We start from the raw sequence: 26,200 nt of genomic DNA, 5'->3' as shown, positions 1-26,200 counted from the left end.
ATGCTGAGGAAATTATTCCGGAGGGGCTTGGCAAGTTTTTTGCTACTCCTGAGTTGTGCTTGAAGTTAAGAAGGGCTTTGGGAAAGGCGCTTTGGGGCTTGGAAACGGGTTCTCGGGTTAGTGGAGGGGGGGGACGGGAGCGAAGGAGCCGTTGCTAACGGCTAAATAATGGGAAGGGTGGTGATGGATGAGTAAGGCCGGACAAATGCCAAGTAAGTCGAACACTACGAACTTTTCGAATCGTGAATTCATCCACCTCTCGCTCGCTGCAATTGTGCGCCACCACTGCTCCTGGTTATATTGTCTAGCCTGTTCAAGGAAGATAGAGACTATCTGATACTAGTCCGAGCTGTGGTAGTCGCAATACTGTAGTTGCAATATTGGGGCATTTCGCCGACACCTCCGTCACAAAGCCTTCAGCCGTTACCCGCCCCGCTGCCCGTACTGTAACGACATCCAAGGACTCTAGACAGTTTCTCGTGCACTCTACTACCGTGCGATTTTGGAACTCCTAAGGACGCTACGGCCCAAAACCACATCTCCAAACCACCCACAATCCACACCACTACCCGGCACTTCTCCTATCCCCCACTAACCTACCTCTCCACAACCTCCTACCTCTGCGTCTCCTTACAACAATGGCGCAAAACGCCCCCAAATCGAAACCGCGCTCCACTGGCTCCTCCTCGTCCACCAAATCCCGCAATGCAGGTAAACAAACGCCTCGAAATCGAGTCTTCAAGCCCAAAAAAGCATCCCTCATAACCGCGCAAAAGATCAAGAAGAAGAATGCCGCTGGCCTGGTGACACAGACAGAAAAGCTGTTGGCGGAGAGGGCGGGACATATGGAGGTTTTGAAGGGTGGGAAGAAGGATAGGGGGAAGGCGAAGGCGAAGGAAGGGAGGGCGAAGGCGTAGGGTGTTTAAGAAGGAAGGGGCCAAGAGCGAGAAGTTTGTATTGGAAATGAAGAGAGGGAATGAAAAAGAACTTGGTAAGTTTCAGGAGGAAAAAGTATCGAGATGATTTTATAGCTTGGAGATTTGGGAATATTCTATGTTTCGGGGAGAGGCGAAGCTAAAGGCATTGATGATCCTGGGACAGATGCACACGCAAGGAAAGAGAGAAGAACTAGTATTGCAAGGCGTCAGGCGGGCGATATGCGGATATATGATACCCATAGATTGACGAAATATGATGAAATAACCCAGACTCCCCTGCACACCATGATGATATGCCCCAGATGGACTCCGTATACGCCTCACTCTTACCGGGTGCCTAACCATTAAACATCCACTATACCTATCGAAAGATGCCCGATAAGAACCATCTTAGAAAATACCTGCTCTGGCGGCCTCGCCCCCTCCCGCTTCCACAACCGCCTCCCGCGTCTTGCCCCTTCCAATACCCCCCTCACCAACGCCCATTCTTCGCGCTACATAGCGCTGAGCCACGATTCCGACACTCAGACTGATCGTCTCTTCCATCCATTCCGCAACCCACTCTCTTGGATCCACGCCACCGCTTTCAATAATCTCCTGTATCTCTAGTGGGAGATGGGATTCTTGGCCATCAGCACCAGTCGGATTCGTAGCATCAAGCCACTGAACCCATTTTGCGGGAAACGCTTGCGAGAGAGCGCGGAAACTGATGCTGTGTATCGGGTCGTGCAGATACACTGCAAAAGCAACGAGTTCGTCTCGTTCTTTATGTTCTTGAATCCCAGACTCATCCACATTTGACGACCCCGATGCCTCGCCAAAGAGGTCTGTAGGCGCTTCGTAGCTGATTGCTTGGAGGGAAAGGAAGATGTCGCTGCTTCGGACGGGATTTGTTTCACTGAGGATCTCAGTGGCTTGTTTTGCGGCTTCTTCGACACCGCCGCGAGATGCGAAGAAATCGGTTGCGTAGGACTCTGCGCTCACGCGGGCCAGCTTGGTACCCTCTGGCAGGCCTTTGATGACGCTCAGATCGCGTTTTTCGGTGTGTCGCCACCACGGTCCGTCGTTCCAACCGCTGCTGCCTCCGCCTCGGAAACCGTCCATTGAGCCACGACGGTGAGTGGATTCCGAGCCACGCTGGATGACGAGGAGGTCACCGCCTTCAACTTGTGCCATGACAGTGGAGAAGGTTTGGTAGATGATGGGGTCCAGTGAGGGGTAACCGACGAGGTCGTGTGTGATGTGGATCTGGAGACGCTCGTGCTGGGAGATTGGGGGCGCGAGGGTGTGGAGGATGTTTGTGAAGGTTGGGAGGGCGCGTTTCTGGAGCTCGCCGCCTGCATGCTGTTAGATACATGGTCGAGGTGCCTCCATTCGGAGCGCTGTCTGAATAGTGAAGAAATGAGGTTGGATCGTACCAATGCCAGCCAGAGCACCAACATTGCCGCGAACCTGCTCGGCCCACCGTTGTGCTTCTTCGTTCTTCTGGATTTCCTTGTATGCTGCTTCTGCGCGTTTCCGAGCAGCATCCGCAGTTGCAGTTGCAGTAGAAAGGAATCCTCCCCACCATCCACCACTCGCCTGCTTGGGTTCTGGTGCAGGCTTCGCGGGCTCTTCTTCCGTAGGGGCAAAGCTCTGGTGGAAGGACCTCGCACTCTCAGCCGACTTCCGCAGTGGTTGCGCCTTCTCTTCGCTCGTCCGTGCCGAGCCAGTCGACGATGGGGTTGCGATGCCCGCTCTACGAGGATTGCTGGAGCTGGTCGATGAAGACGGCACTTTAGGCGTATTTGGGCGACTAGACGGACGCGGCAGTTCTGGGCGCTGGAATTTCTCAAGTGCCTCCAGCTCTTCCAGCTCTTTCAATGCATCATCTTCCTGCTCGGCACTCTTCCGTGGTGCTTTCGGTCCTTTTGGAGCTCGAGAGCTCTTGAGTGGCGGGGGAGCTGGCGCCTCGGCCTCCATTTCAAGCTCTGCGAGCTGCTCCTCTACTGTCTTTGGAGGCATGATAGGCACTACAAAGGCGAGAATGGCGGCCGCAACAATGGGTTTCAAAGATACTGGTAGAAGACGGTGGTAGGTAGCGGAGCGCAGGAGAACCTGCAGGATTCGAGTGCATGTGCAAGCCGCACTGCTGTCTTCATCCCTCACCTCACAGATGCCAGTCACTAGCGCACCTTGGGTTGATTGGCTGGAGCGCAGGAGCCACCAAGTCTGGTCTTAAGCCACAGAACAAAAGATCCCATCACCATCACCGCATCTCCCTCTCTCCCAAATCCCCAGTCCCAATCCCTCTCTTCTCTCTCTTTGCAAGATTCGATCTTTTCTATCGTCTTGCGCCTATCTTGCGGCTGTTACCATCGCTCGCGCGAGGTTTTCATCTCCTTCATCTATTTCTGCATCTGGCCTGTCACCCTGACCCGGACGGGCTTGGATCCGCACTACGCCTCTGTGAGCACTTCGGCACGCTACATGCAGAGTATCACAGTTATCAATTCCCATTGACCATCGCAAGAAATCCTTGCATGCTTTTTTAAACCATCTCTTCATGGCTCCGCCGAAGAAGTTTCCTGTGCGTGGCTCGCAGCGACGAAACGCTGAGCAGGATTACCAGCCTGTACGAGGCACCCGATCCGGACGCGGCAACAAGTCAGCTTCAGCCAAGGGAGAAAGCAACCACACCCCAAAGGCGAGTCCAAGCATCACGCGAAAGAGCACTCGCCGCTCTTCATCCAATGTCTCGACATATGAATCTATTAATGTTCCCAACTCACCCCGGCCCGATATTGAGGAGATCTTTGCTCACTACGCAAAACCCGTGCTGAAGGTATTCAACATCCCACAAGATTTCCTAATCAACCTCCCTGTTAAGACCATTGCACCCACAAGGGCTTCTGGCCGACCTGCACGTGCACCCGCTCCTCTTTATATGAGGGGAGTAATGGATAGCGCTGAAAGCTCTGAAAGCTCCGAACCTTCCGAATCCTCTGAAGAGGAAGAGGAAGAGGAAGAGGAAGACGTGAAACCGCCACCCAAATCTCGCCCTGTAACTATCACTACGGGAAGAGGCCGCGGCGGCCGAGGCCGTGGAGGCCGTGGAGGTCGTGGCAGTCGAGGCGGCCGCGGCAGAGGCGGAGGAAGAGGTGCCTCCTCGGCTGTACCAAGAGAGATATCCCCCAAGAAAGTCCGACCAACCCGCCATGCCGCTCCTGCCTTTCCCCTTATGGAAGAGGATGAAGAGGATTCCTCTAATCACGAGACTCTTCTCGATGCCAGGGATTCAGATCACGATGATGAGGCCCTGAGAGAGGATGTTACTATGGCCGACGCCAACGATTCCGACCAAGAAGAAGAGCCGGGTAGGAGGCAAGCTATGCCGGTTGAGTCCACCACGCCGCCCGGCTCGCCACCGCCACATGTGCTTTCAGGGCTGCAGTTGACGACTGCCTTGAACAAAGCTATCAGTCAAGGCTCTCTCCCTGTTCCTAAGATATCTCTGCCTCGCGGATCCTCAACACAAACTCCCCAAGGTCGGGATGCAGCATCAACTCCAGCCGAGGCAGCTGTCCCTGCGTTGCTTGATCCTGAAGATGATGTACTCTCCGATTCCGATCTACTTGGACCATGGGTTGAAGACTATGAGCCACCAAATGAGTCTGAATGTGACGACAAAGCAGACTATCTTCTCAAAACCCAGTTCAAGCCCATGACGAACGTTCAGGATATCATCGCCTCACTCACCAAATACCCGGTTTCTCAGCGAAGCACGGCAAGCCTATATGCGATGGCTGAAAACACCTTCAAAATTCTTAAGGCTTGGCAAGATGAATACTTAATGCTCGATGCAAGAGTAAGTGTTAAATCGTCGGGTTGCCAACATGTTTGCTCACCCTCTCAGACTGCGCCACATGCTCACCCGCCAAAGAAGCCGGCCCAAGGAGGGCGGATCCCTCTGGACCCCCTTGTTTATGAAGACATGAAAGAAGCTGATCTGTATGGGTACGCCTACGACCCAAAGAAGGGACCAGGTAATCAGGACCCATTTGCACAGCGCCCCGGCGCTGAAAAGGTGGGTGGTAGAGAGCTCCGCCAGCGCCGCGCTCGCGACATGCTTGGTTCTGCCGCCCCAAGTGAAGACGAAGAGGAAGAAGAAGAGGACAATGAAGGCCGGCCATCAAAGCGCATACGTCGAGCAGCCAAGAAATTCGACCTCAGCGAAGAAGGTACTGGCGCCAATACGCCCAAGCGACACAGCGGATGGGGCGGTGCGAGAAAAAAGGGTGTCAGTCGCTTCAACCAAGCTGCTGCAGCTTCGGAGACGCCCGAACCAGAAGGCCGTGGCAGACGGGGTGCGAGAGCTGCAAGCGCCCTACTTCCGCAACGAATTCAAGAAATGCGAGAGGAATCAGGTTTCACGAGCTCAGCTGATGAAGGGTCTTCACCTGATGCGCAGGCAAACGATGTTCGGCGATTTAATGAGCTCTATCGCAAGAGGGGTCGACCGGCTGGAAGTAAGAATCATGGCCGGCGATCTGACTATGGAATCAAGAAGGGCCCTCGAAAGAAGAACAACCTATTAGCACCCAGCGAGGCTAAGCCCGCAGTTCTGCAATCTCTTAGCGAAGGCCAGAATCAGTTCTCCCTTGAATCTGGATCCCGAGTCCCGTCTCAACAATCTATGGTAGGAGGGCTCGATGGAACTAGTGACCCTCCACCGAGGATGCATGCAGTGCCTGTTGCTACTGTCTTTCAGGCGACGCCGCAACCAACTATTGAATCAGCTCCCGCAACAAGTCTCGGTAAATCAGAACAGCGTGCGGCACCGGATAAGTACATGAATGCAACTCCGCTGAGCCAATATGGAAATTCATACGCAGGGGAGTCATCAGCTACGCCAACTACAGGAACGAAACGCAAGCCACGGGTCAAGAGTGAGAAGCGGAGTCAGAGTATGACGATATGGTGGGCCGAACGCAAAGCGCGACAGAGGGAACTCGAGGCTAGGGAAAATGCCAATAAAACCGAAGCAACCGCAACTCCTAAATCTTCAGCCATGAGCAGGAAGTCTAGTAAGGCGGCCTCCTCAGATCGCCGCCGGGAACATCCGTTCGCTAAGACTGACGACGCCGAGAATTCAATACTTCCATCTAGTATGGTGGGAGTGCCGCAGATGCTCGACATGAGTAGTCCCTTCTTGCATTCTCCCAACGCTGCATACGCCCCAGCTCCTACTCTTCCACCACCCTCGTCTCAAACCCACGCCGGTCCCAAACCCATGCTACTCCAGTCCTCCCCGCTAGCAGCCCCCCCGTCCAGCACCATGCCCCAGAGCCAACCCCCAACCCAAACTCCAACTCAGACTCCAAACCAAGCGCAGCCCCAAGGTTCGCGCTCCGCGATGCCGCCACTTGCTCCCGCTCCCATGCCGCTTCAGCCCCAGCAACAGACGTACCCGAGTCCATATGGTCCGCGCACGATCCCGCGTCCTAAGTCGAGTGGCCCGCCACCATTAGCGCCAGCTCCCACGCAGGCGCATCTGAGTCCATATCCCTTGATAGCGCAGGGGCAAGGAGGGATGCAGGGAGTAGTGCAGGGGCCGGTTAGTGGGAGGAAGGTGGGGGAATAGAGGCGCAATGTGCGTGGTAGATAGATGGTGGATGTATGAGTGGCTGGAGGGTTGATAGTGTTGACGATGCTGCTGTTGATACCTGGTGATACCTGGCTTTGACACACCTCTTATGTACAATACTTAAGATTATTTTTTTGGGGAGGGGCTTCTGTTCTTGACCAGGGAGTCAAGGGTAAGAAAAAGTGTGTACGTGGATAATTAGAAATAAAACGCTTTTACCGAGTGGTCCATCTTATTCTTGCGATATGTGCGTAATGTATTTTTGCAGTTAGGTTTGCTGATAGTATCGTAGGGGGTTATTGTGCTGTGTCGTTAGAGGGGAGGAGGGGAGGAGAGAACGGAACGCTTAATGGACTGGTAGACGGGTGCACTGGATTAAGGACTGTGGTGAATTGTGTGGTTTCTGTCCTATGTTTTGTGTTTTGGGGGTCATAATGCAGGATATGTAAAGGTAGAGTACTTTAAGAAGATGTGCTAATAGTATGGCATAAGTTTATCGTGCCTTGTTAACGGAACAGGGATAAGAGCAGACGGCTTTCTAGAATGTTTAACGGGTCGAATGCCCTTTCGGGTCATGTTTAAGATGGCGAACTTTGAGGCCTCTGATATGTTCCTTCAAACCCCTAATTTATGTTATGCGTCATAGTGCACTCTGATTAAATTTATATATATATAACACGTTTAAGCATCCTGCTTTTATTTCATCGAACATCGTAATACAGAAGAAGACTTTCTAGAATAATAGATTATATTCGTAGGCCTCTGGTCCCTGCTCCAGATTACATTCCTCCAATGCTCTAATAGGTTCAAACTTGAAACTCATCAGATACTTCGCTTAGCTTTCTGTATGCGTAGAGTCGTGGCTACCAGTGTTTTGCTCATCACGATATATAATATGTTCCGCTTTTTTGCGAAACCCCCACGTGGATTTTAAGCTGAAGGAAGTGATGCAGGACCCCGGGGCTGGGGAGGCGAACAGCTATCAGGTTTAGCGCATACTGCTTTGGTTCCTACACATAGTTGAGGAATTAGGCCGGTTTTCTGAGAGCCATTGCCATGTTTATTGCGCTTCTTTTTTATTATCACCATACGGATTTGAATCCATATATATAGCGATGGCAAGGCGGCCAGAGGAAATGAGATTGAGGGGTGAGGAGGAATGATTATGCCAGAGACCCATCCTAACATGCGGACAATAACGCTCATCGTGGATTCTATCGACATTTTGTCAATGGTCGTCTGCGAATATCGGAGAAGGAAGATTCGTGGTGTGGGTCATCACCCTTCGCCTGGTCCCACTCCTTGACATCGCTTAGCGCATTCCTTGCGACTGCTATGTAAATCTCGCATATGTTGATTTCCCGTTATCATTCTCGATACCGGGTCCGCGCAGAAGATCTGTGTGCAGAGTTCTTGAGAGTGAGGAGTAGGAGGTTTAAATACCTGTCTAGGGTGAGGGGCTTGGGATTGGATGGAACTGTAAGTGAGTTTATACTTGAAGTTCGCATGGGGTAAACAGAGAGCGATGAATGGAAATTTTCCAAAATTGTCATCATGCAGTTCGAAAGATTCCAAATATATAGACTTATTGAGAAATGAAAAACGGAAATCCTGCTCATATTATTGTACATTGTATATTGGAACTGACATTATCCATCAAACTCCAAGCATCCCTCCCACACCCCTCAAACCACTCAGGCAGTGCCCCTTCCAATCCCCTCCTTATACCTCCTCAAACACCTCTCCCTCGCCATCCTATGCTCAACCACTGGTCTCGGATATCCATTTCTCTCCGCAATCTCCGCCGCCTTCCCCCCAGCCTCATACGGATTATGAACGTCCTCCCCCTTCACGTCCTTCAACTCCTCCACCCACGTCCTAATGAATTCTCCCTTAGCATCAAACTTCGCACTCTGCAACCACGGATTAAACACCCTAAAATATGGCTGGGGATCTACGCCGGTGGAAGACGAAAACCCCCAACCCCCGTTATTAGAAGCAAAGTCCCCGTCAATGAGGTGCGAGATGAAGTATTGTTCGCCGAGACGCCAGTCGAGCAGTAGGTGTTTTGCAAGGAAGGAGGCAGTGACCATGCGCAGTCGGTTGTGCATGTAGGCGGTAGAGGCGAGGCAGCGCATTGCGGCGTCAACAATTGGGTAGCCGGTGCGGCCGGTAGTCCAGAGGGTGAAGTGGTGGGGGTTGTATTCCCAGGTTATGTTAGTGTATTCGTATTTGAAGGGTTTATTCATGCTAGTGGGGTTAGAGTGTGTTTGTGAGGGTAGACGGCCTGTGGAGAAAGGAGAGAGGAGATTCTTACCAAACGTATGGCCAATTAACAAGTACATGTCGATAGAAATCTCTCCAGGCTACCTCACTTATCCACCCCTTGATCCCGTCATTCCCTCCGTCTAATTTTTTCGTACTATTCACATCTCTCGCTAGCCTCACACTCGTCCTCGCCGCCAGTGTTCCAGCCGCATGATGTACGCTCACCCTCGCCGTGCTGTTTTCAGCGGGGAAGTTACGCGTTGCTTGATATCGGCCAACCTTCTCCTTCAAGAATCGTTCAAGGCGCTCAAGAGCTGCATTCTCGCCGGCCGGCCATAGCGATGTGAGACGTTGCTTATCATCCGGGGAAAGGCATTTCGATTCTGGTACGTCCGGAACTCTAGAGTCAAACAAAGAAGCGTATTTCTCGCGGAAGCCATCCGGGTTCTTTTCCGGCATAGAACGTTCCTGAAGTAGATGCGGATGTGCATGGAGATGCGCAATCCATCCTCGAAACCAAGGACTATACACCGCATATTGTTTCCCACTTCCCGCCTTCAAGCTGCCAGGAGGAACAACACAATCGTCGTGCTGGGGCTCAAACGCAATCCCCTTCTCCAGCATCATCCTCACCAATCTCTCCTCCCTCCTGAGTTCATCCGGCTCATACTCCAAATTACAGTACACATTCTTAACACCCCACTTCTGTGCCAATGCTGTTAATCTCCAGGGGATATCTTTCCGCTTCTCCACAACCTCGATCCACAACGGGATGCTCAATTCCGCAAGTTCCTTCCTCAACACGTCCACACTCCTGATCTCAAAATCGCATTTCGCAGGACTCACTAAATGCGCTTCCCAATCCTGTGGACTAAGAATCCAAACTCCAATCACACCGACTCCCTTTTCCTTCGCAGTCGCCGCGGCAAGGCTTAACCCAGTGTTATCTCGGACACGCAAATCGCGCTTAAACCAATGTACTACGGCCTCTCCTGTTACTTTCCCTACCTTATGCCGCTCTGAACCCGTCTCTTCCAAAGTCTTATTCAGCACTTCCATTGGTCGCGGGATTTCATTTGAGTTATACATCGCACAGCGTTCGTTGCTCATTTCGAAAGGATAGAAGCGGCGATCTACGATTCCGGCTTTTCCTTCCGGGCGGGAGTGGTCGAATTCCTGTTCTGCTTCTTTGGGTAGTGCGGCGTTGGAAGGCTTGGAGTTTTTGGAGCGCTTGTTTGGCATGCTCCCGGAGGCATCGGTGTAGGCCGTTGCGGAGGCGGCGTTGGCAGGGATGCGGGATTTTGCTTTTCTTTTAGGTGGCATTTTGGTAATTGAAGGAGAGATGGAGAATGGATGCTGGGTAAGGAGGCTATTTGTAAAATGTGAGGGATGGCGTAGGCCCCTGAGTGTGGCTAAAGGACGGTGAAATACTTGATACAATATAATTGGGCGATGCAGCTCTGGTTCGTAGCCTCAAGATGTGGATGTGTCCACTCCTGTAACAATAGTCCCGAAGCAAGAAGAAATAGGGACAAGCAGGAACAGAGGAAGATAAGAGAGGAAAGTCGTGAGGAGACTTGGTGACGCGCTGCGATCTGGGCAGCTGCAGTTCGCATCCCTGTCCGATCTATGACGTGAAATGGTTCCTGGATCGCCAAGTCGATTGCCGAGGGGCGTGAACAAAGAGTAAGCCACATCGCACCTCAAGCCTTTTCACTGCCAAGACGAGCCCCTCAGTTTGCAAGAAGAGTATGTAGGTAAGATGAGGAACTTTAAAACTCCACGGCCACATGCAGCCTCTCATTAAGCTTCTGACCATTCCAGCAAGCGATGCAAAGGCTCAATACCCCCATCCCCTGAATCGCAGTCTGAACCGGCCTGTAATAACAAGCCATAGCCACACTCTTCGTTGTCTTCGGCTGCTGACTCTTCTGCCTCCCACACCCCGCACTAGGAGTATACATGGAATGATGACCAGATCCTGGGCCAGGATACTCACCTTGTAGACGAACGACGGAAGCATGGCCATGATCGCAATATCGAATGAGATGAGATGAGATGCGAACGACAGTGTTGGCAATGAGATACTCATGCATAGAGAAACACTAAGTTGAGAATATTCGCAAAGCACAGGATCAATTTTCAGTAGGGTAATGCGCGCACTGCTAATTGATTGGCTGGCTGGGGATGATTGGTCGGCGATAGCAAGCCTCACCCACAAGCTGTCTAGCCGTGCGTGAAACGTTACAGGAACGAGTCGTGGACGTGGACCTCCACTGTGAAGTTCAATACGGTATGCTGGTAAACTCGCTCAATGTTCTACACGAACATGCTGTAAATACATTGCTCCCGAGATAAGGTGGTCGTTGGCGTGAAGCAGGCAGGCTCCGTGATAAGACATTGCTCTTTCGCTAGATTGCGAGGACCTACCACGGACTGGCATACGGCGTGCCAAACAGTTGAGTTTGGTGTAGGCTCGACAAAGCGAAATATGTGAAAGCCTGTGCTCTGAAATGCAACCTTGCGGATGATTCGCGTCATTTGCCTTTTGGATACTAATAGGAAACAGTCTACAAAGGCCCCTCAGTATCCCTCTCAGTCGCTAATATATCGTAAATTGTACTCGCCAAACTTAGGGAAATACCTTCGTAGGAGCGAACCGAATGTTGAAGGGTCGACTTGCCTGCTCATTAATATAGAATCCACAGCTGCTATTTGAGGACACAGTTGACAGGCCGAAAGGGGAAGCTGAATTATCGCGACCATGTTGTGTTAACAATTTTGGTTTAACTACGATGAATATCAATGTCAATGAAACCATTTTGAGGGGAGGTAACAACGGCGATACCGATCACATGGCCCAGGCCATCCACTAGGCTGAAGGATCGACCAGCGTGTTGCCGCCCCTGAAGGTGGGTTAAAAGTAAGTTCTGACAAATATTACGTGTGAGATTATTTGTGCCGCAGCGTGGGGCGGAGTATGTTGAGTTTATAGGGTCGGTTGGAGAAGACGTGATAACGACGAAGCTTCTAAGGTTTCGTTGAAGTAGTCTGAGATTATTTCCCCCAGGAAGAATGCCAGCCAAGGGCCTGCAGTACTTCGCGGGCTGCGCGAGCATGCGACTTTCCTGAATCAGTCGCAAGGCTGGATGTCTAGGCGGATGAATGGACGAAAACCCCAGACGATCACCTATTTTAGCTCTAAGAATACTTCGACCTTGCATGCCAACGAGGCGGTGACATGGCCGAAAGCCGGTGCTACTAACATACTGAAAACAGCCAGGCGAAGCACTCTTATTCTCGTTTCGGAGCTCCGCAGTTGGAGGATGGCCGACTCTCCGGGTTCCGCACGCTTTGCAACACCTAGAATGTCTCTTGGCCTGCCCACTATCAAGGTATTGCTATCGTATACGAGATTTCGGGTCTTTGAGATTTCTAATGTTGTGGTGCTGGCGAGGAGAATGCTCGTGTAAGGGAGAGCATGTCCGGAAGTTTGACGCAGGTGTTGAACGATTTGAGTCGATAAGGGACGATAGAGGGCATGACGAAGTGGCTGAAGATCGTCATCAATATGATTCTCGTAGAGCTCATTCAAATGCCGCAAAGTCGACAACTGCGCTAGTAAGACATGCCAAAGGGCTGAGAGGAGTTTGAATGTCAAACATCCGATAGGCAACGACGCCGGCGACGGGACTTTCAGCTTGCAGCGCCGTAGTCTCGAAGGTAGCGCAATGCGGAGACATTGCTACAGACGGCCAAATGGCCGGTCATTAATCAGCAGCCCGCAGAGGAGGTTAAGATGCTGAGATTTGGAGATGGTCGAACGTCGTACAACACACGGGAAGAGCGACACCTCATGTGTGCTTCTTGGCAGGCACTTTGAGATCTGGGGGAAGATTAGCCGGATACGGGATAAGGCGGGCCAACCACCAAGCTTACACATTCACCCGCTCAGCCCTACGAGGTGATATCATCGCACTCCACCTCGTTCATCTGCCAATCCACGATCAGCACCCACCAATAGTTCGATGTCATCTCGCGAGAGGCCAAAATCCTCTGGCCTCATCAGTCAGCTAATCTCCGCTGGCACATGACTCTCAGAGCCGCAACACAGCCACGCCGCGACGAACCTCCACACCAGAACTCTACCTCATGATGTCCTGCCTTACCTCTTGGACCGATTACTTAAACTCGCATGTCGGTTCCCCTTTTGGAAAACCTACGGCCGAGCTTGTCTTTGAGCCTCACTTAGTCAAATCGTAACCGATTAGCTACGCACAAATCAAGCTTCCCAGAAGTTGAGACAGGGGCCGGATCGAGCTTCGCGTAATCCATATTTAGACAGACATCGATGTCAGTGCAGCTGGGTAGGGTGCTCGAGACGACTACACGCCATGAGAAGTCGAGTCCATCATGGGGCTGGCTAGGGGAGCGCATATGCGAGGGATTGTCAATGTTACGAGCGGATGTATCACGAATGTAAAACAGGAGTGTAGCCTCTGGTCTAAAGGAGACGGAAGTTGCGAAATGGTTTGTATAAAGATAAAGAGCCTCAATTCCCACTATCATCACCGACAAGCACAGCGTTCAGTATTCTTCAGACTTCTGCGTTGCCAATTGTTCGTGAAGCCTCCCTGCACCACATCGTCACCCCAGCCAAATTACCATTCTGCCCTTTATATAAACAGTACCTTCTTCCAATATGTCTCGAGATCTCACTACAAAGCATTTGAAGTCAAAGAAATCCAGAGGGAATTTTCGACAGCGCAATCCGGACAAAGACCCTGAACCACCAGCGGCCCCACCGTAAGTATTTCCCTTCCCCATCACCGTATTAAATCTGGAAAAGAAAACTTCTGATAGAGGCTAGGATTATCATTTTGGGCGACAACCCCGAATCACCCCACCTTTCAGACCAAGATCCTGATCCTGATTCTGAGCCCGAGCCACCGGTTTCACCGCCGTATGTAGACGAACATTGCACTACGCAAGTATATCCTAACCAACTTTTTATTAGCGTCATCATACTTGATAAGAAGACGAACTCTCGTTACAGAACTCGGTCTTCCAAAAGCAACAATCGCAAGGTACCAGACCCCGAACCTGACCCAGACCCGGAGCCAGAGCCAGAACCTGCGCCTCCGTAAGTCATGACCTATGCATATAGTCGCCCCATTTCACATCTTATTGCCACCCCATTCTTCTCAGAAGAGTCCCCATAAACACCAACATATTCACCATAACCAGGATCATCATCTTCCCGAAACGGCCCGCTTCTTCGTCTCCGCCAGAGTCCGGAATGGGTTCTAAGATCTCTAAGATCTCTCCTAATCGACCCGTCACGCGCTCTACTTCAAAGGCCGATAAAGACCAGCTCAAAGAACCTCCAAGCCGCTACCCGCACCGCAGCAAGCCAATTCATCGTAAAGCAACAGGTGGCAGAGACGGGGCCCATGTTTGAAGCGAAAGTAGTAGCACGGCGCCTAGCGGCGTTTAGACGAGAAGATTCGGAATTTCTTATGGCATTGTACCGCAGCTAGGATTTTAACTGTTGGAATTTTGCCCACTTTGTGTTGAGGTGGGTGGGATGCTTAGTATTATATACAACGGATGGCCCTGCCCCCCCGTCTCCTTTTCCTTTACTGGGTCCCACCTTTTGACTTCAATGCATTGTGTGTTTGGAATTTTTTTATATTCTGCATAGCGTTGCCTACGCCTTTTCTGTATTATTATGCCAGTATACGGTCGTTTCTTTGGTTTCTTCGATATATGTCTCGTTGGATTTCCGCTCATACTTCATCCCACGCTCATTTCATCGCGGATCCTCCCTTTGTGTCTAGCCCTCCAATTCACTTTTCCGAAGCATTTCATTTGCCATTGTTCTAGTGGTCATCATCGTCCTGACATTCTCCACCTCTATCGTAGATCAGTTTGTCCGGCGCGCGGATCGCACATCCTTCCGTTAAGCGATTATCAGCTCTTTCTCTAGAGAGGAAGACGCTAGGAGAAAGTATTCAGGCTCATTTAGCTAAACTCCGATGATTGAGTAAAGGTCTTGAAAGGTCGGGGTCCGTACTTCTGGCTTCCATGGAACTTCTACCTGATTCCTATTTTCGCATAGCTAGTATTATACGATCTCCACACCTTTCTCGCGGCTCCCAACTATATACAAGCTTTGGGAGACTGTCCTCGATTTCAATCCACACACAGTCTATCATTAGGCTCTACATTTTCCACAACGCTCTTGCAGACACATCACGCATGTTGAAATAATTTTTTTGGGAAGAACGCCCCCGTAAGGGAAGGAATGTTCTTCAAGATTACTTGAAGTCTTGACCAAATTCGGCTTGCGCTCCTCCTTAGTCGTAATCGCAAAGCTGACGTATGCGCGAAATTCTCATCATTCATAATAATCCCTCTTTTTTCGGGCGGGGGGTAATTCGCACAGGTTTAATCTAGATACCGTGTCTTTGAGAGACACAAACCTACGCTATAAGAGGTTTTGCCGGGGCTTTTAGTGCCGCAGATGCTATCACCGGATGTGTTTATCATTTTAGAGTCCTGGAGGTGGGTGGAGTTCGTAGGAATCAATTGGTGCGCATGAAGGGGGAATTTATTACTCGAACGAGAAGTCCGTTGTTTCAACGAGGAATATATGTAGAGATGTCTTTTTGAACGTTTTAGCCCACTCTATATGGGGTATGGTGGTCAGTTTTAAGCATCACAGAAGCCATGTAGGATTATCTTCCACTTTGTTCTAGCTCAGGAAGAGAGGTGGAGTTGCATGGCAGAAGCGCGGTTGATGTGGAGGGCGAGGCGGTTCACATATTTGGACAAGAAATGCGTTATCCAATGCAGATGGCCTGCCTCGGTATCAATGGTTATGCGACAGCATAGCGTCGGGGAGATGGTTCGGGGTTTCGGAGATGGTTCGGTGATCACATTCTTAGATACACATCGTTCTTCCGAAGTAGAGATGTCCGTTGTGGCCATCTTTAGAAATGCTTGTCCGTAGATCCTTTAGTCGATGCCTCCCTCATTTGAATTTCCCATCTCGTGCGAGTTGCCGTGCCTTCGTGATGGACTGGTGTCTCGCTAGAAACAGTTAGCGCGGCTGGCCTGAAGACTGACGGACGTTTGACATTTCCACAACACCACTCGTCTTTTTCTATCCATAACCTTCGCACGTGGCAATAGTCGAGGCTATTATTCTTATGCACTATTAAACCCCGTCCGTATTCTTTACAGCATTTTTGCGTTGCTTCTCATCCTTCGAATTCAGCGCCGAGACCTATATCTGGCCCATACACTCCGCCCCAAACTTAAACCGCCTGGAGTGGCTGAAACAACTATGAGCCGCCCCGATTGGCAGGAGTCTTCCGCCAAGAACTGTTCAAGGACCCTAAACCATGTGGAAATCCAATCCCCACTGCAACACGAAATGAAGTTGGACGGATTTCATTCGGTCCTATATAGTATACAGTAAGCCTCCCATGCACCCTCCGGAATCCGTCCGTTTTCCCTTTTTTCAGATTCTCTACGATCGTTTCCCCTAGTACGGCTCAGATGTCTTTATGGACATAATATTTTGACCAGTTTCCGTGCACAAACTCGCGCGCTATGTTAATGTTGATGCGATTCATTGCGTCTGCCCTCTTCTACTCCGCCGTTTTCGCGATTCCAACTATCGAGGCTAAGGGAGCGAAGTTCTTCACCAGCGATGGTGACCAATTCTACGTCAAAGGTGCAGTACCAGCACACTCCCTTCGATGGATTCCTTGAACTAATGTCTATCTCAGGTGTTGCATACCAGCACTCAATTACCGACGTTAATAACCTCGTGAACGGCGACCAATGCAAAATCGATGCGCCACTCATAAAAGAGCTAGGAGCAAATGTCGTTAGAGTATACTCGGTCGACCCCACGTTAAACCACGATACATGCATGAATGCCTTCGCCGATGCCGGGATATATGTTTTGGTGGATATGTCTACCCCGACTTTCTCAATAAATAGGGTATGGGCGTTCCAGCCTCGAGCCTATCGAGCGTAAATACATGAGAAATGCCGCTGAATTTGGACTTATAGGCAGATCCTTCGTGGACAAAAGAATTGCGCAATGCTTTCGCCCAAGTCGTGGACGGGTTTCAGCAGTACGACAACCTGCTTGGCTTTTTCGCTGGCAACGAGATCGTCAATGACGGTAAGTTAGGTGCTCATTTGGATAGCGCCAACCAGTTGGCGTCACCAGACACCTTTTCGCTTTGGAATCTGGCGATATTAATGGAAAGTAGTGAAATCTACTGGAGCCGCAGCATATGCGAAAGCCGTCATCGCCGACATGAAAGCATACCGAGACTTGATGCAGTATCGAAAAATCCCTATAGGTTATTCCGCGTGTATGTCTAATGCTCTTCGGAACGGAATGTCATGGCAACTAACAGGTCTTGCTAGCTGATGGAGAGAGCATTCGCTTGCTCCAGCAGAACTACTTCGATTGCGGCAGCGACGCCATTGCCGCCGATTTCTACGCGTTCAACAGATACAGTTGGTGCAATGACTCCAGCTTTACCGAATCCGGATACGACAAGATGTACGACGATGCCGATGGATACAATATCCCAATATTCCTCTCAGAGACGGGATGCGTTACGGGATCAGGCAATACCCCCCTTCGAACCTTTGATGATCAGGTCGCCATACTCGGTCGGCAAATGAATGACCGCTACTCCGGAAACATCATCTATGAGTGGACTCAGGAGGCGAGCAACTACGGACTTGTGTCCTATAAGAGCTCTGCGACCGGGACCCCGAGTTTAATGGGGGATTATACGCGTTTGAAGAGTCAATGGGCGACTTTAAGTCCGGCTGGCGTCAAGGCCTCGAATTACAACCCCTCATTGACCAGGCGCAATTGTCCTGAGTTCACATCCGGGACCTGGTCTATTCAAGCGAAAGCTGCGATCCCAACGGTAGGGACGTCTGGCTTCACAGCGCCGTCGTCACTGCGATCGACAAGGTCTGCTACCCGCACTGGAAGTGGAAGTCAAAGCACTCCGGTCATTGCTTCCGGAGGTGCAAAATCAACATCTACCCAGAACTCGGATAGTTCTAAGAGCACCCCCATTGGTGCCATCGTCGGGGGTGTTCTCGGTGGCCTCATCCTTCTTATCGTTATCCTAGGCGCCATGTTATTCTTCCTGCGACGACGAAAACACGCAATGAAGCTGCAGTCTGCCAACGGGCAAACTGTTGGTGGCGAGTCAGATAAGATGGTCGTTGGAGCCGAGGAGGAGAACAAGCAATATCCAGATGATTACTACGGTCCCCGGTACCCGGAGCTTTCTGAAAATGGCCAGATTCCAGAACTAGACCCTACTAGGGGACATGTATCAACAATGACAGCGCCCGAAATGCCATCTGGGAACGGGCAGTTAGGAGAATTGTCTGATGACCACCCTGTACAAGTTACCGAGAGACGACCAACACCTCCACTACAAACGATCCCGGTACCAGGGGCGCAGGAAAGCGTGCTAAATTCGAATTCGAACCCAGAACCCTCGCCGTTTGTGCAGGCGCAGAGACGCATGGAGTTAGATTGGTTGGAAAGCGAGGAAGCGCGGTTACGGCAGAAGAGGGAGCTGTTGATGAAGCAGAGTGGTGCGGGTGAGAGTTCATGATAGATAGATAGACAGTGAAAAGAGATCGGAAAGTTTAACGAAGAAGCAGTCGCCACCCGCCCACGCGCATTCAATATGGCATCCTGGGGTAGAAGCACGGGATCAGACAAGGAAATGCGCGCAATATACCTACAACCTCCTCATCGGGTCTCATCGCACCGAAATTAGGAAAGCGGATGTTGGGGCTATTAATATCGACATCGCAAGAGCGACTGCTAGGGACGGATAAGGATGGGAGTTGGTACAGGACCTGCTGAGGTTCGAAGACATATATATACCCCTTTGATAGAACCGCACTGCATGTCATAGTCTTCATATCCTGATCACAACAACCTGACCATTCTCCTCTTGCCGCCTGCAAATCAGCGGGTGCGGCATATGCAATAGTTTTCTCCAAAGTTGTCTCATGTCTACATTCTACACTTGGAGCTTGTATGAGCTCAAGTTATCAGCTATTCTTAAGATACTCCCAAATCAATCTTCCCTCGCTTCGCCTCCGAATATCCCATACCGGCGGGTCGTCTATCAGACGTTATCCCTATATTCCCCACTCATTGCCGTAATACGATCGTTAGCCCTATCCGTCTCTTCAGCACGGGAGTACTAGAACCGATCCAAAGACACGCCTCGGGGTCTACCGGCACGTGGCATGAACAATTTCCTTTTTTTTTTCCCCCATTCGATCGAGTCTGCAAGTCTGTGATGCGAAGTTTAGGAGCAAAACTTGGACTGGTAAACGAACGATCATGTAGAAGAGGTGGAGGTATCCTGTAGCGATCAGGGAATGATTCAACGATGTTGAGGTTTGAATGTAGTTGAACTTGTTGCGACATTTGGTGGATGTATGACGGACGGGTAGAGGCTTCTGTCTGTTGCTGTTGTGAGGATAGAGCTTTGCCAAAGGTTGTGTTGTGAATTGAGAGAATGTGATGCAGCCAAGATACTTGAGGATTTGTAGCTTAGTTTTGTACTGTTGCCCTGTACGCCCACAACATTCCTAAATCCCTAGACCCTATCTTGGCCATGGCTGTCACGAGACGTGTTCCTTCAGGAAACATTACAGCTATTATCCCTCCGCTCACACACGTGCATGACAGCCTCCTATTATATACACACCGTCGAGTCTTCCGCAATAGCGTCTCTAAGGCCACCGGGTCCCTATTTGCAAAATCCACCATTCATTTGAAATTTACCACACGTCCCTAAAACCACCACATGCTGTGTGCTGCCCTACCAACTCTCCCCAGCTACCAAACCCATAAAAATGCCCGTTCACCCTCAAACAGCGTTTCCAACAGGAAGTAGTACAATTGATACTTTTGCTCCACCTACAATTACATAAGGCAAACAAACGTAACTACATTTTTAACTGTTACAATTTAATTAATAAGGCTTAAAAGTAAGAAGTATATAATTAAGGTAGACTTTTTTAAGGTTGCAGTCTCTAACGCGCGTAAGGGCTAGGGGAGCGTGTTTGTGCCACTATTTACGTGTTAGTGTAGCCTTAGAGCTTGCCCTATACTACAACAACCTTAGACAACCTTATTATAGCAAAAGATAACAGTCCCTTGTATAGGGAGATAGCACAGAGCCTTTAGCAAGGGGAAAAGAATAGTTACTTATAACTATAATTATCTCTTAGGCTCTATAATTAAAGCTTTACAACTCTAGAAAAACTAGCTACATTATAAAGTTATTTTTAGTAAATTAAATAACCTTATGTGCTATATTAAAAGTAAGGGGGACTTTGCTACTCTAAAAGCTTTAACAGTTACATTGTAACTTTTAGTAAAAAGTTAAGAAGTATAAGCAGCTTTAATTAAACTGTAACTTAATTATATTAACCCCTGCTGTTAGGTGAAGCAAACAAAAGTATATAATAAGTGAGACGTAACTTGTCTAGAAAGCCTAAGTCGAATCGTACTACTTCCTGATAGAAACGCTGCCCTCAAAAGGGGAGCTACGCCTAATTCAGACTCGATCAAATGCCGCGAAAAGAGACAGAATTGTTGTCTCTCTTTGATTGAGTGCTTCATCCTTACTGCATGGACCATACTAATCTCCTCTTTATTGATACCACAAGACCAGGGGCCCGACGGCCAAAGAGATTGACATTATTGCTTTTATATACACCACCTAGAGGAGATAATTTAAGGTAGACCGCGTCTGCAATGACGTTGGAGTGACTACAACTATCTAATGGGGAAAAGAGACTACGCTAACGCCTGTTTGTTTGGGCGGTATGAGGTCAAAGACTGGGACGAACTCGGATCTGCTGCTGAGATAGAGCAGCGTGTCTGTGTGCAAGGGAAGAAGTGTAACAATGCCTGCTGGTTTGAGTTTCTTAGTGACGATATTGCGGATTATACCCCTTCTATGACATCAGCAATTGGATAGCTTTACGATCATACGATGGAGCTTGAGCTTGGAAGTATTTGCCTTAGAAAAGGCTTCCTGTAGTACAGATACATGTACAGCGTACCTCTGCTCCGAAGTGCCTAGCTTTACTAAATTATACATCCGTAAGACTGGTTCTCGTATTCACTTCAGCCTACCCTCTGCTGAACCAATACCCTATTATAGACTTCACAGAGTCTTAAGATATCTACACTTGACAAAGACCTATGAATACGGCGGGGTCCGTGTGTAGTAGAACTTCACGATATCGACGGCGAACTTCGAAAATAGCATGATTTGTCAAAGTACCAACGCAGAAAAGTAGTTTATAGCAGATTAACCTGCCCTAAGCCAGATCGTTAACGTCTTTCCAAGTTCCTACCCTCTTTCCGTTCTTAATCATCATCTATTCCCCGCCGTAGCCTTCCGGCCCTTTCCTACCCCTAGACCAAACACAAACACCCATACGTCTATCAAAATCTTAAGAACATCTCGCACTCTACGCAAAACCGCTGAGGACAATAGGGAAACTGACACAGTCCCTCCGAATACTGTACTCGCTAACTCTTAATCGCATAACAAATCCCGACAAAACTCAATTTCCACAGCACAACGAACTAGTAACAGTTCTCTAGAGGGAAGTGACCAACACACCTAGCGTATAGAAGGCCGAGAAATTAAGTACGTCGATGAGTGGATGAGTGGAAGGGTGGCCGCTGAATACGGTGCCGAGGAGTTGGAATATGGAGTACAAGATTAGGAGTCACGTGTACACACTAGCCACATTTTTGCTGTTTCAAGACAAATGTGAGGATGAATTCTCCCGCATATATGCCGGTATCCTGGAATGCTTCAATCAAACAGCGATAGGCATCGCGATGGAGGGGAGGATGGGAATGCCGTCAGCATCAGAGTAGCAGGAGGCTAGGCGCGGACTGTTAGTAGCATGGGCTAGTGAATGGTAGGTAGAGTAGATGGAAGGGCGAGGTTTGGAAGATATTTTGTATGTGTGCATGTTCAAGAGAGAAGTTCCCAAGGTTGTACTAAACCCGCAAACACAAACAGCTTTGAGAGCTGTATACTTACAAGCTGACTCCCGATACAACGCCTGCGGTCCCTAAACTTCTCCTACCTCTCCTAAAAATTCCTACTCATGCTGCAAATACGCTCGTTTCGTTTTAACGCTACTCGCGTTTCCGGTCCCATAAAAACTCCCAGAAATTCGCCTTGATCGGGAGCAGAGCAATCGCATATAAACCGGCCACAATCACCATAATCGATACAAAGACTCGATGGTTTACGCTCTGGTACGTCAGAACGACGAAGAGCACAACACCCGCAACGATATCGACGTGGGTCTTAGAAAACCAAGGAGCGAGCAGGTACACGTCTGGATGGAGGCGGGGCGAGATTTCGATGTAAACGGCGATGATAGTGCCGGAACCTTCGACGGATGGTCTGAAGCTTCTACTATGGAGATAATAGAGAGAAAGAAACCGGCTATTATGACAAACTTTGTAGAATAAGAGACTCGAGCACGCGAAAAAGATTCCAGTGGTTCGGCACATCTAACCATACTGATAAATAAGCTCCAATTGCCCCGGAAGACGGTGGCTGGCCACAGCATGCCGACGGAGAGGAAGTAGTTCGCTTGGTGAGGTGTGAGGAAGGCGAGTGCGGAGAGCTAAATAGCGACGAGGTTCGGTGAAGAGTTAGCGGTTCGATGCTAATGTTTTAGAGGATGCTACAGAAAGCGGTAGGTGACACGCACGTAGCGCAAATAAGACTCGTCATGTATGTGCATGATTTCCTCCATTCTGTCGAGGAGCGCCAAAATCCTAGCCGTTGCTCATTCACAAGCCTTACCCAAGCTTCCTGACTGAGTTATTCCGGATTTATATAAGCATTCTCGTCTTTACCATACATCTCGTCATATTCAATGAGGATGAGAGGATCCACGCTTGCTGCTGTGAGTGCGCATTGCGGTGCTACCCGAGGATCTTGGCGAAGTATCCCCGGCCATTTCTGCGGAAAGGGCTAGAGTGGAAAGCGAGAAATGCGGATTTGGTGCGCTTCAGTGAGAGTGTCGATGTTTTGAGAGGGTTGTCGTCGTGAACAATGGGCTTGCTTCGTGGTCCTTTGATGACGCCGGATTGAGAAACTGTCAGAATTTGAAGGATGCAATAATTCAACGAAACAATGAAGCATGCTTCTCCTTTAGGAAACATTGGAAGCTGTCCGAATGGACACATGAATAAGGGTCACGGGCTACGGAACCGCAAGGCCGTCATGACGCTCCTGGATTTTCTCCTCTCCATTATCGTGGGCGATTGTGGTTTCAAAGGCCGTCTGCATCTGATGCTCTCCTAGGTGAAGCTTTACGATAGTCCCGGCATGGGAGAGAGCTAGCTTGATGAGATTAGAGGACTCTGGAAGACGTTGGGAAATGGCCAGGTGGAATATTTACCCACTACTGATGCTTCGCGTGAGCCGAGCCTCCGGGCCTTAGAGCTATGCAATCCTTCTCTCATTGTTCATAGTGCATTACTGATTCTCATCCGTCAAAGTTGTCGGTATCAAAGATGGGTTGATGGGACCTCATAGGTATACGTCATGGCGGAGAGCTAGTGTGGGGGGAACACAGCTGGCGTCAAGGGAGGCGTTCAGGCGCAGACCTAAGCTCTGCTAAGCTTCCGCGCTACGCGAAATTCAAATCGCGGCTTTAAAGCTTGAGGTTAAACGTGATGAAGTGGAGTGGGTGGGCAGAGTCTGGACTTCTTTACTGCTTTCTGTGCACCAGAGTTTTCGTATCTAGCCTCCCATGCCTGCCATTAGCTCTCCCTGGCCCGATCACCCACATGAGGGGCTAGCCCTAGATAAGGAGGTGTGAGCCGATGGGGCACTTCTCAGACCCTGTAGTCTCACCCACAACACCACTACAACCTGTGAGGGACCAACTTTTCAAGATGATCCTGGTTTTCGGAGCTCTCGAATTGCTCCACTACCGCGTGGCTGGTTTCCCACCTTTCCGACTTACCCACAAGGCGCCTTATTGTGACGCGACCGCCATCGCTAAGTAATCCTGGAAGAACCTTGCATGCGAAAGTGCAGGCGTTTAAAGGGCCACAATAGCCACACCTCAGACGGTCCGGACTACAGCAATCCCTCATCGCCATCGCGGAGTCGGAAATGGCGGAAAAAGCCACCTTACCCACCGAGAAGCATCCAGGGTATGAAGAGCAGGACGATACGGCTGTCGCTGAAGTCGAAAACGTGGATGGGTTGCATCGCCGACTGTCGAACCGTCAGATCCAATGGATCGCTATTGGAGGCTCAATTGGAACAGCACTGTTCGTGAGCATCGGATGGGGGCTTGTGGAGGGCGGACCGGGCAGTCTATTCATCGCTTTCGCGGGCTACTGTGCCATCTTGGCGCTTGCGAATAGCTGCATGGCTGAGATGAGCGTCTTCATGCCGGTTGTGGGTGGTTGGGTGCGCATGAGCTCGAAATGGATCGACGAGGCCTACGGTTTCATGGCAGGATGGAATTTCTTTGTAGGTCTTGATCACATTTCTGATGAGCATGCGGTCGCTGACTCAATCCTAGCTTTACGAAGCTGTGCTCATTCCTTTCGAGATCTCCGCGCTGAACCTTGTCTTGACATACTGGCGAGATGATATCCCTGTCGCCGCTGTTGTCGCTGCCTGTATTGTCCTCTATGGGTTCGTTCGTCACGCCACAATTGGCGGACTCTCTCTCACATTTCTAGAATCATCAATCTTTTCGCTGTCCGTGCATATGGTGAGAGCGAGTTCTGGCTGTAAGTATACATAAATTCAGCATCTTCCGACTTGTACTGAAATCAATAGGGCCTCTGGTAAAGTCCTTCTGATTTTCATGCTCTTCTGCTTCACATTTGTCACTATGGTAACCACATCTACCCCCCTCCCGTTCCCAAGACTAACCAAAATAGGTCGGTGGTAATCCCAAGCATGACGCATACGGATTCCGATACTGGAAAAACCCAGGCTCCTTTGCAGAATACATTCACACCGGTAACCTTGGGCGTTTCGAAGGCTTCCTCGGTGCCTACTTTCAAGCCTCATTTACCATCGTAGGCCCAGAGTACGTTGCCATGGTTGCTGGCGAAGCCATCTATCCTCGCAAAACGATTAAGGCTGCCTTCAAGACTATGTACTTCCGCTTCGGCATCTTCTTCATAATGGGCGCGCTCTGCGTGGGTATTGTCTTGCCCTACAACGACAAAACCCTCAACGACCTCCTGAGTACCCAAGGAACAGGGACGGGCGCATCCTCGCCTTACGTCATCGCGATGAAGAATATGGGAATTAGTGTACTTCCGGATTTGACGAATGCGCTCATGGTCACTTCGATCTTCTCTGCTGGTATAGCTTCCCGCCCTTCATTACAAAAAGCAAGGCATCTGATTTTTCTAGGAAATTCATACGTCTACTGCGCAACCCGCACCCTCTACTCCCTTTCCATTGATGGCCACGCCCCGCAGTTCCTCCAAAAAACTACCAAAGCCGGAGTCCCCATCTACTGCTTCTGCGTCACCATGGTGTTCCCACTCCTCGCTTTCCTCAGTGTTGGTCGTGCGGCCTCTGAAGGCGTGAAATGGTGCCTTCCTCACACTTCACTGGTATTGCACTCCCGCTAACACGATCTTAGGCTCGCTAACATAACGCAAGCTGCGCAACTGATGGACTACATATTCATGTGCACGCTCTATCTCTTCTTCTACCGCGCCCTGAAAGTTCAAGGTTACGACCGCAACTCCCTCCCATACAAAGGCTGGGGCCAGCCCTATGTCGCCATCCTTGGGGTCATTCTCTTCTCCATAACCCTGGCGATCTACGGCTACGCTACTTTCTACGCCTTCGATGTCGGCACGTTCTTTACATATTATGCTATGTGCTTCATATGCATCATCCTTTGGGTCGGATTTAAGTTAATCAAGCGAAGTAAATTTATCAGGCCTGAAGATGCAGATCTGGTCTGGGAGAGACCGAAGATTGACGCGTATGAGGCAAGTATTGAGCCGCCGTTGGGATTATGGACGGATATCTGGTGGACGGTAACAGGACAGAAAAAGAAGAAGACGGCGGAGGTTGCGTAGGGGGATATACCTTTAGCGTAGAAGGAATACTCTTGGTGGGTGTCTTGTGAAGGAGTTGTGGGAGATTCCCCTTGCTGGGGAAGAGTACGGGATCAATGGTATATCTTCGCATGGCCGCTTTCGGAGTATAATCTGGCCATATACCCAATT

At 50.0% G+C, this 26,200-nt stretch overlaps 10 protein-coding genes across 10 annotated transcripts; 6 read left to right on the top strand and 4 right to left on the bottom strand.

Moving 5' to 3' along the window:
• Window positions 1-264: 264 nt before the first annotated feature.
• Window positions 265-1,035, top strand: BDR25DRAFT_304631 (uncharacterized protein). Its single transcript, XM_033690252.1, has one exon. It carries the CDS (start codon window positions 639-641, stop codon window positions 915-917), a length of 279 nt encoding a protein of 92 aa, XP_033545943.1. The 5' UTR covers window positions 265-638; the 3' UTR covers window positions 918-1,035.
• A 148-nt stretch (window positions 1,036-1,183) lies between these two features.
• Window positions 1,184-2,964, bottom strand: BDR25DRAFT_264276 (uncharacterized protein). The gene is made up of 2 exons (XM_033686858.1): window positions 2,357-2,964; window positions 1,184-2,275 (listed from the first exon to the last, which is right to left on the bottom strand). The coding sequence occupies exons 1-2, from the start codon at window positions 2,940-2,942 to the stop codon at window positions 1,329-1,331; spliced, it is 1,533 nt and encodes a 510-aa protein (XP_033545942.1). The 5' UTR covers window positions 2,943-2,964; the 3' UTR covers window positions 1,184-1,328.
• A 244-nt stretch (window positions 2,965-3,208) lies between these two features.
• On the top strand, window positions 3,209-6,627 carry BDR25DRAFT_304629 (uncharacterized protein). The gene is made up of 2 exons (XM_033690251.1): window positions 3,209-4,785; window positions 4,834-6,627. The coding sequence occupies exons 1-2, from the start codon at window positions 3,484-3,486 to the stop codon at window positions 6,559-6,561; spliced, it is 3,030 nt and encodes a 1,009-aa protein (XP_033545941.1). The 5' UTR covers window positions 3,209-3,483; the 3' UTR covers window positions 6,562-6,627.
• A 1,621-nt stretch (window positions 6,628-8,248) lies between these two features.
• On the bottom strand, window positions 8,249-10,386 carry BDR25DRAFT_343897 (deoxyribodipyrimidine photo-lyase). Its single transcript, XM_033693878.1, has 2 exons — window positions 8,882-10,386; window positions 8,249-8,814 (listed from the first exon to the last, which is right to left on the bottom strand). The coding sequence occupies exons 1-2, from the start codon at window positions 10,153-10,155 to the stop codon at window positions 8,259-8,261; spliced, it is 1,830 nt and encodes a 609-aa protein (XP_033545940.1). The 5' UTR covers window positions 10,156-10,386; the 3' UTR covers window positions 8,249-8,258.
• Window positions 10,387-13,534: 3,148 nt separating this feature from the next.
• On the top strand, window positions 13,535-14,293 carry BDR25DRAFT_315564 (uncharacterized protein; the record flags this gene model as incomplete). The annotated part of the gene is made up of 4 exons (XM_033691533.1): window positions 13,535-13,638; window positions 13,703-13,795; window positions 13,889-13,975; window positions 14,080-14,293. The coding sequence occupies 4 exons, from the start codon at window positions 13,535-13,537 to the stop codon at window positions 14,291-14,293; spliced, it is 498 nt and encodes a 165-aa protein (XP_033545939.1).
• A 2,171-nt stretch (window positions 14,294-16,464) lies between these two features.
• On the top strand, window positions 16,465-17,933 carry BDR25DRAFT_229953 (uncharacterized protein; the record flags this gene model as incomplete). Its single annotated transcript, XM_033685325.1, has 5 exons — window positions 16,465-16,576; window positions 16,632-16,849; window positions 16,921-17,035; window positions 17,127-17,231; window positions 17,287-17,933. Coding segments are annotated over 5 exons (1,197 nt in total), but the record flags the coding sequence as incomplete, so codon positions are not given.
• A 649-nt stretch (window positions 17,934-18,582) lies between these two features.
• Window positions 18,583-20,627, bottom strand: BDR25DRAFT_356881 (uncharacterized protein; the record flags this gene model as incomplete). Its single annotated transcript, XM_033695723.1, has 10 exons — window positions 18,583-18,934; window positions 18,980-19,034; window positions 19,064-19,115; window positions 19,151-19,201; window positions 19,237-19,490; window positions 19,552-19,589; window positions 19,629-19,670; window positions 19,706-19,789; window positions 20,403-20,542; window positions 20,598-20,627. 10 exons carry the CDS (start codon window positions 20,625-20,627, stop codon window positions 18,583-18,585), a joined length of 1,098 nt encoding a protein of 365 aa, XP_033545937.1.
• A 56-nt stretch (window positions 20,628-20,683) lies between these two features.
• On the top strand, window positions 20,684-21,837 carry BDR25DRAFT_356880 (uncharacterized protein; the record flags this gene model as incomplete). Its single annotated transcript, XM_033695722.1, has 11 exons — window positions 20,684-20,694; window positions 20,723-20,807; window positions 20,910-20,943; window positions 21,008-21,105; window positions 21,166-21,214; window positions 21,261-21,327; window positions 21,357-21,462; window positions 21,518-21,535; window positions 21,568-21,657; window positions 21,690-21,746; window positions 21,799-21,837. 11 exons carry the CDS (start codon window positions 20,684-20,686, stop codon window positions 21,835-21,837), a joined length of 654 nt encoding a protein of 217 aa, XP_033545936.1.
• An 89-nt stretch (window positions 21,838-21,926) lies between these two features.
• Window positions 21,927-23,769, bottom strand: BDR25DRAFT_356879 (uncharacterized protein; the record flags this gene model as incomplete). Its single annotated transcript, XM_033695721.1, has 13 exons — window positions 21,927-22,002; window positions 22,061-22,093; window positions 22,122-22,353; window positions 22,407-22,593; window positions 22,675-22,747; window positions 22,776-22,788; window positions 22,829-22,869; window positions 22,902-23,143; window positions 23,187-23,318; window positions 23,348-23,420; window positions 23,458-23,506; window positions 23,552-23,594; window positions 23,707-23,769. 13 exons carry the CDS (start codon window positions 23,767-23,769, stop codon window positions 21,927-21,929), a joined length of 1,257 nt encoding a protein of 418 aa, XP_033545935.1.
• Window positions 23,770-24,006: 237 nt separating this feature from the next.
• Window positions 24,007-26,050, top strand: BDR25DRAFT_326356 (amino acid transporter-like protein; the record flags this gene model as incomplete). The annotated part of the gene is made up of 9 exons (XM_033692270.1): window positions 24,007-24,139; window positions 24,175-24,464; window positions 24,517-24,632; window positions 24,680-24,730; window positions 24,780-24,837; window positions 24,884-25,316; window positions 25,368-25,551; window positions 25,603-25,964; window positions 26,016-26,050. 9 exons carry the CDS (start codon window positions 24,007-24,009, stop codon window positions 26,048-26,050), a joined length of 1,662 nt encoding a protein of 553 aa, XP_033545934.1.
• Between the last annotated feature and the right edge of the window lie 150 nt (window positions 26,051-26,200).

This window comes from Lindgomyces ingoldianus (genome assembly GCF_010093535.1).
Source record: "Lindgomyces ingoldianus strain ATCC 200398 unplaced genomic scaffold BDR25scaffold_22, whole genome shotgun sequence".
Taxonomy (NCBI): domain Eukaryota; kingdom Fungi; phylum Ascomycota; class Dothideomycetes; order Pleosporales; family Lindgomycetaceae; genus Lindgomyces; species Lindgomyces ingoldianus.
This window is presented reverse-complemented; position numbering and strand designations above follow the sequence as displayed.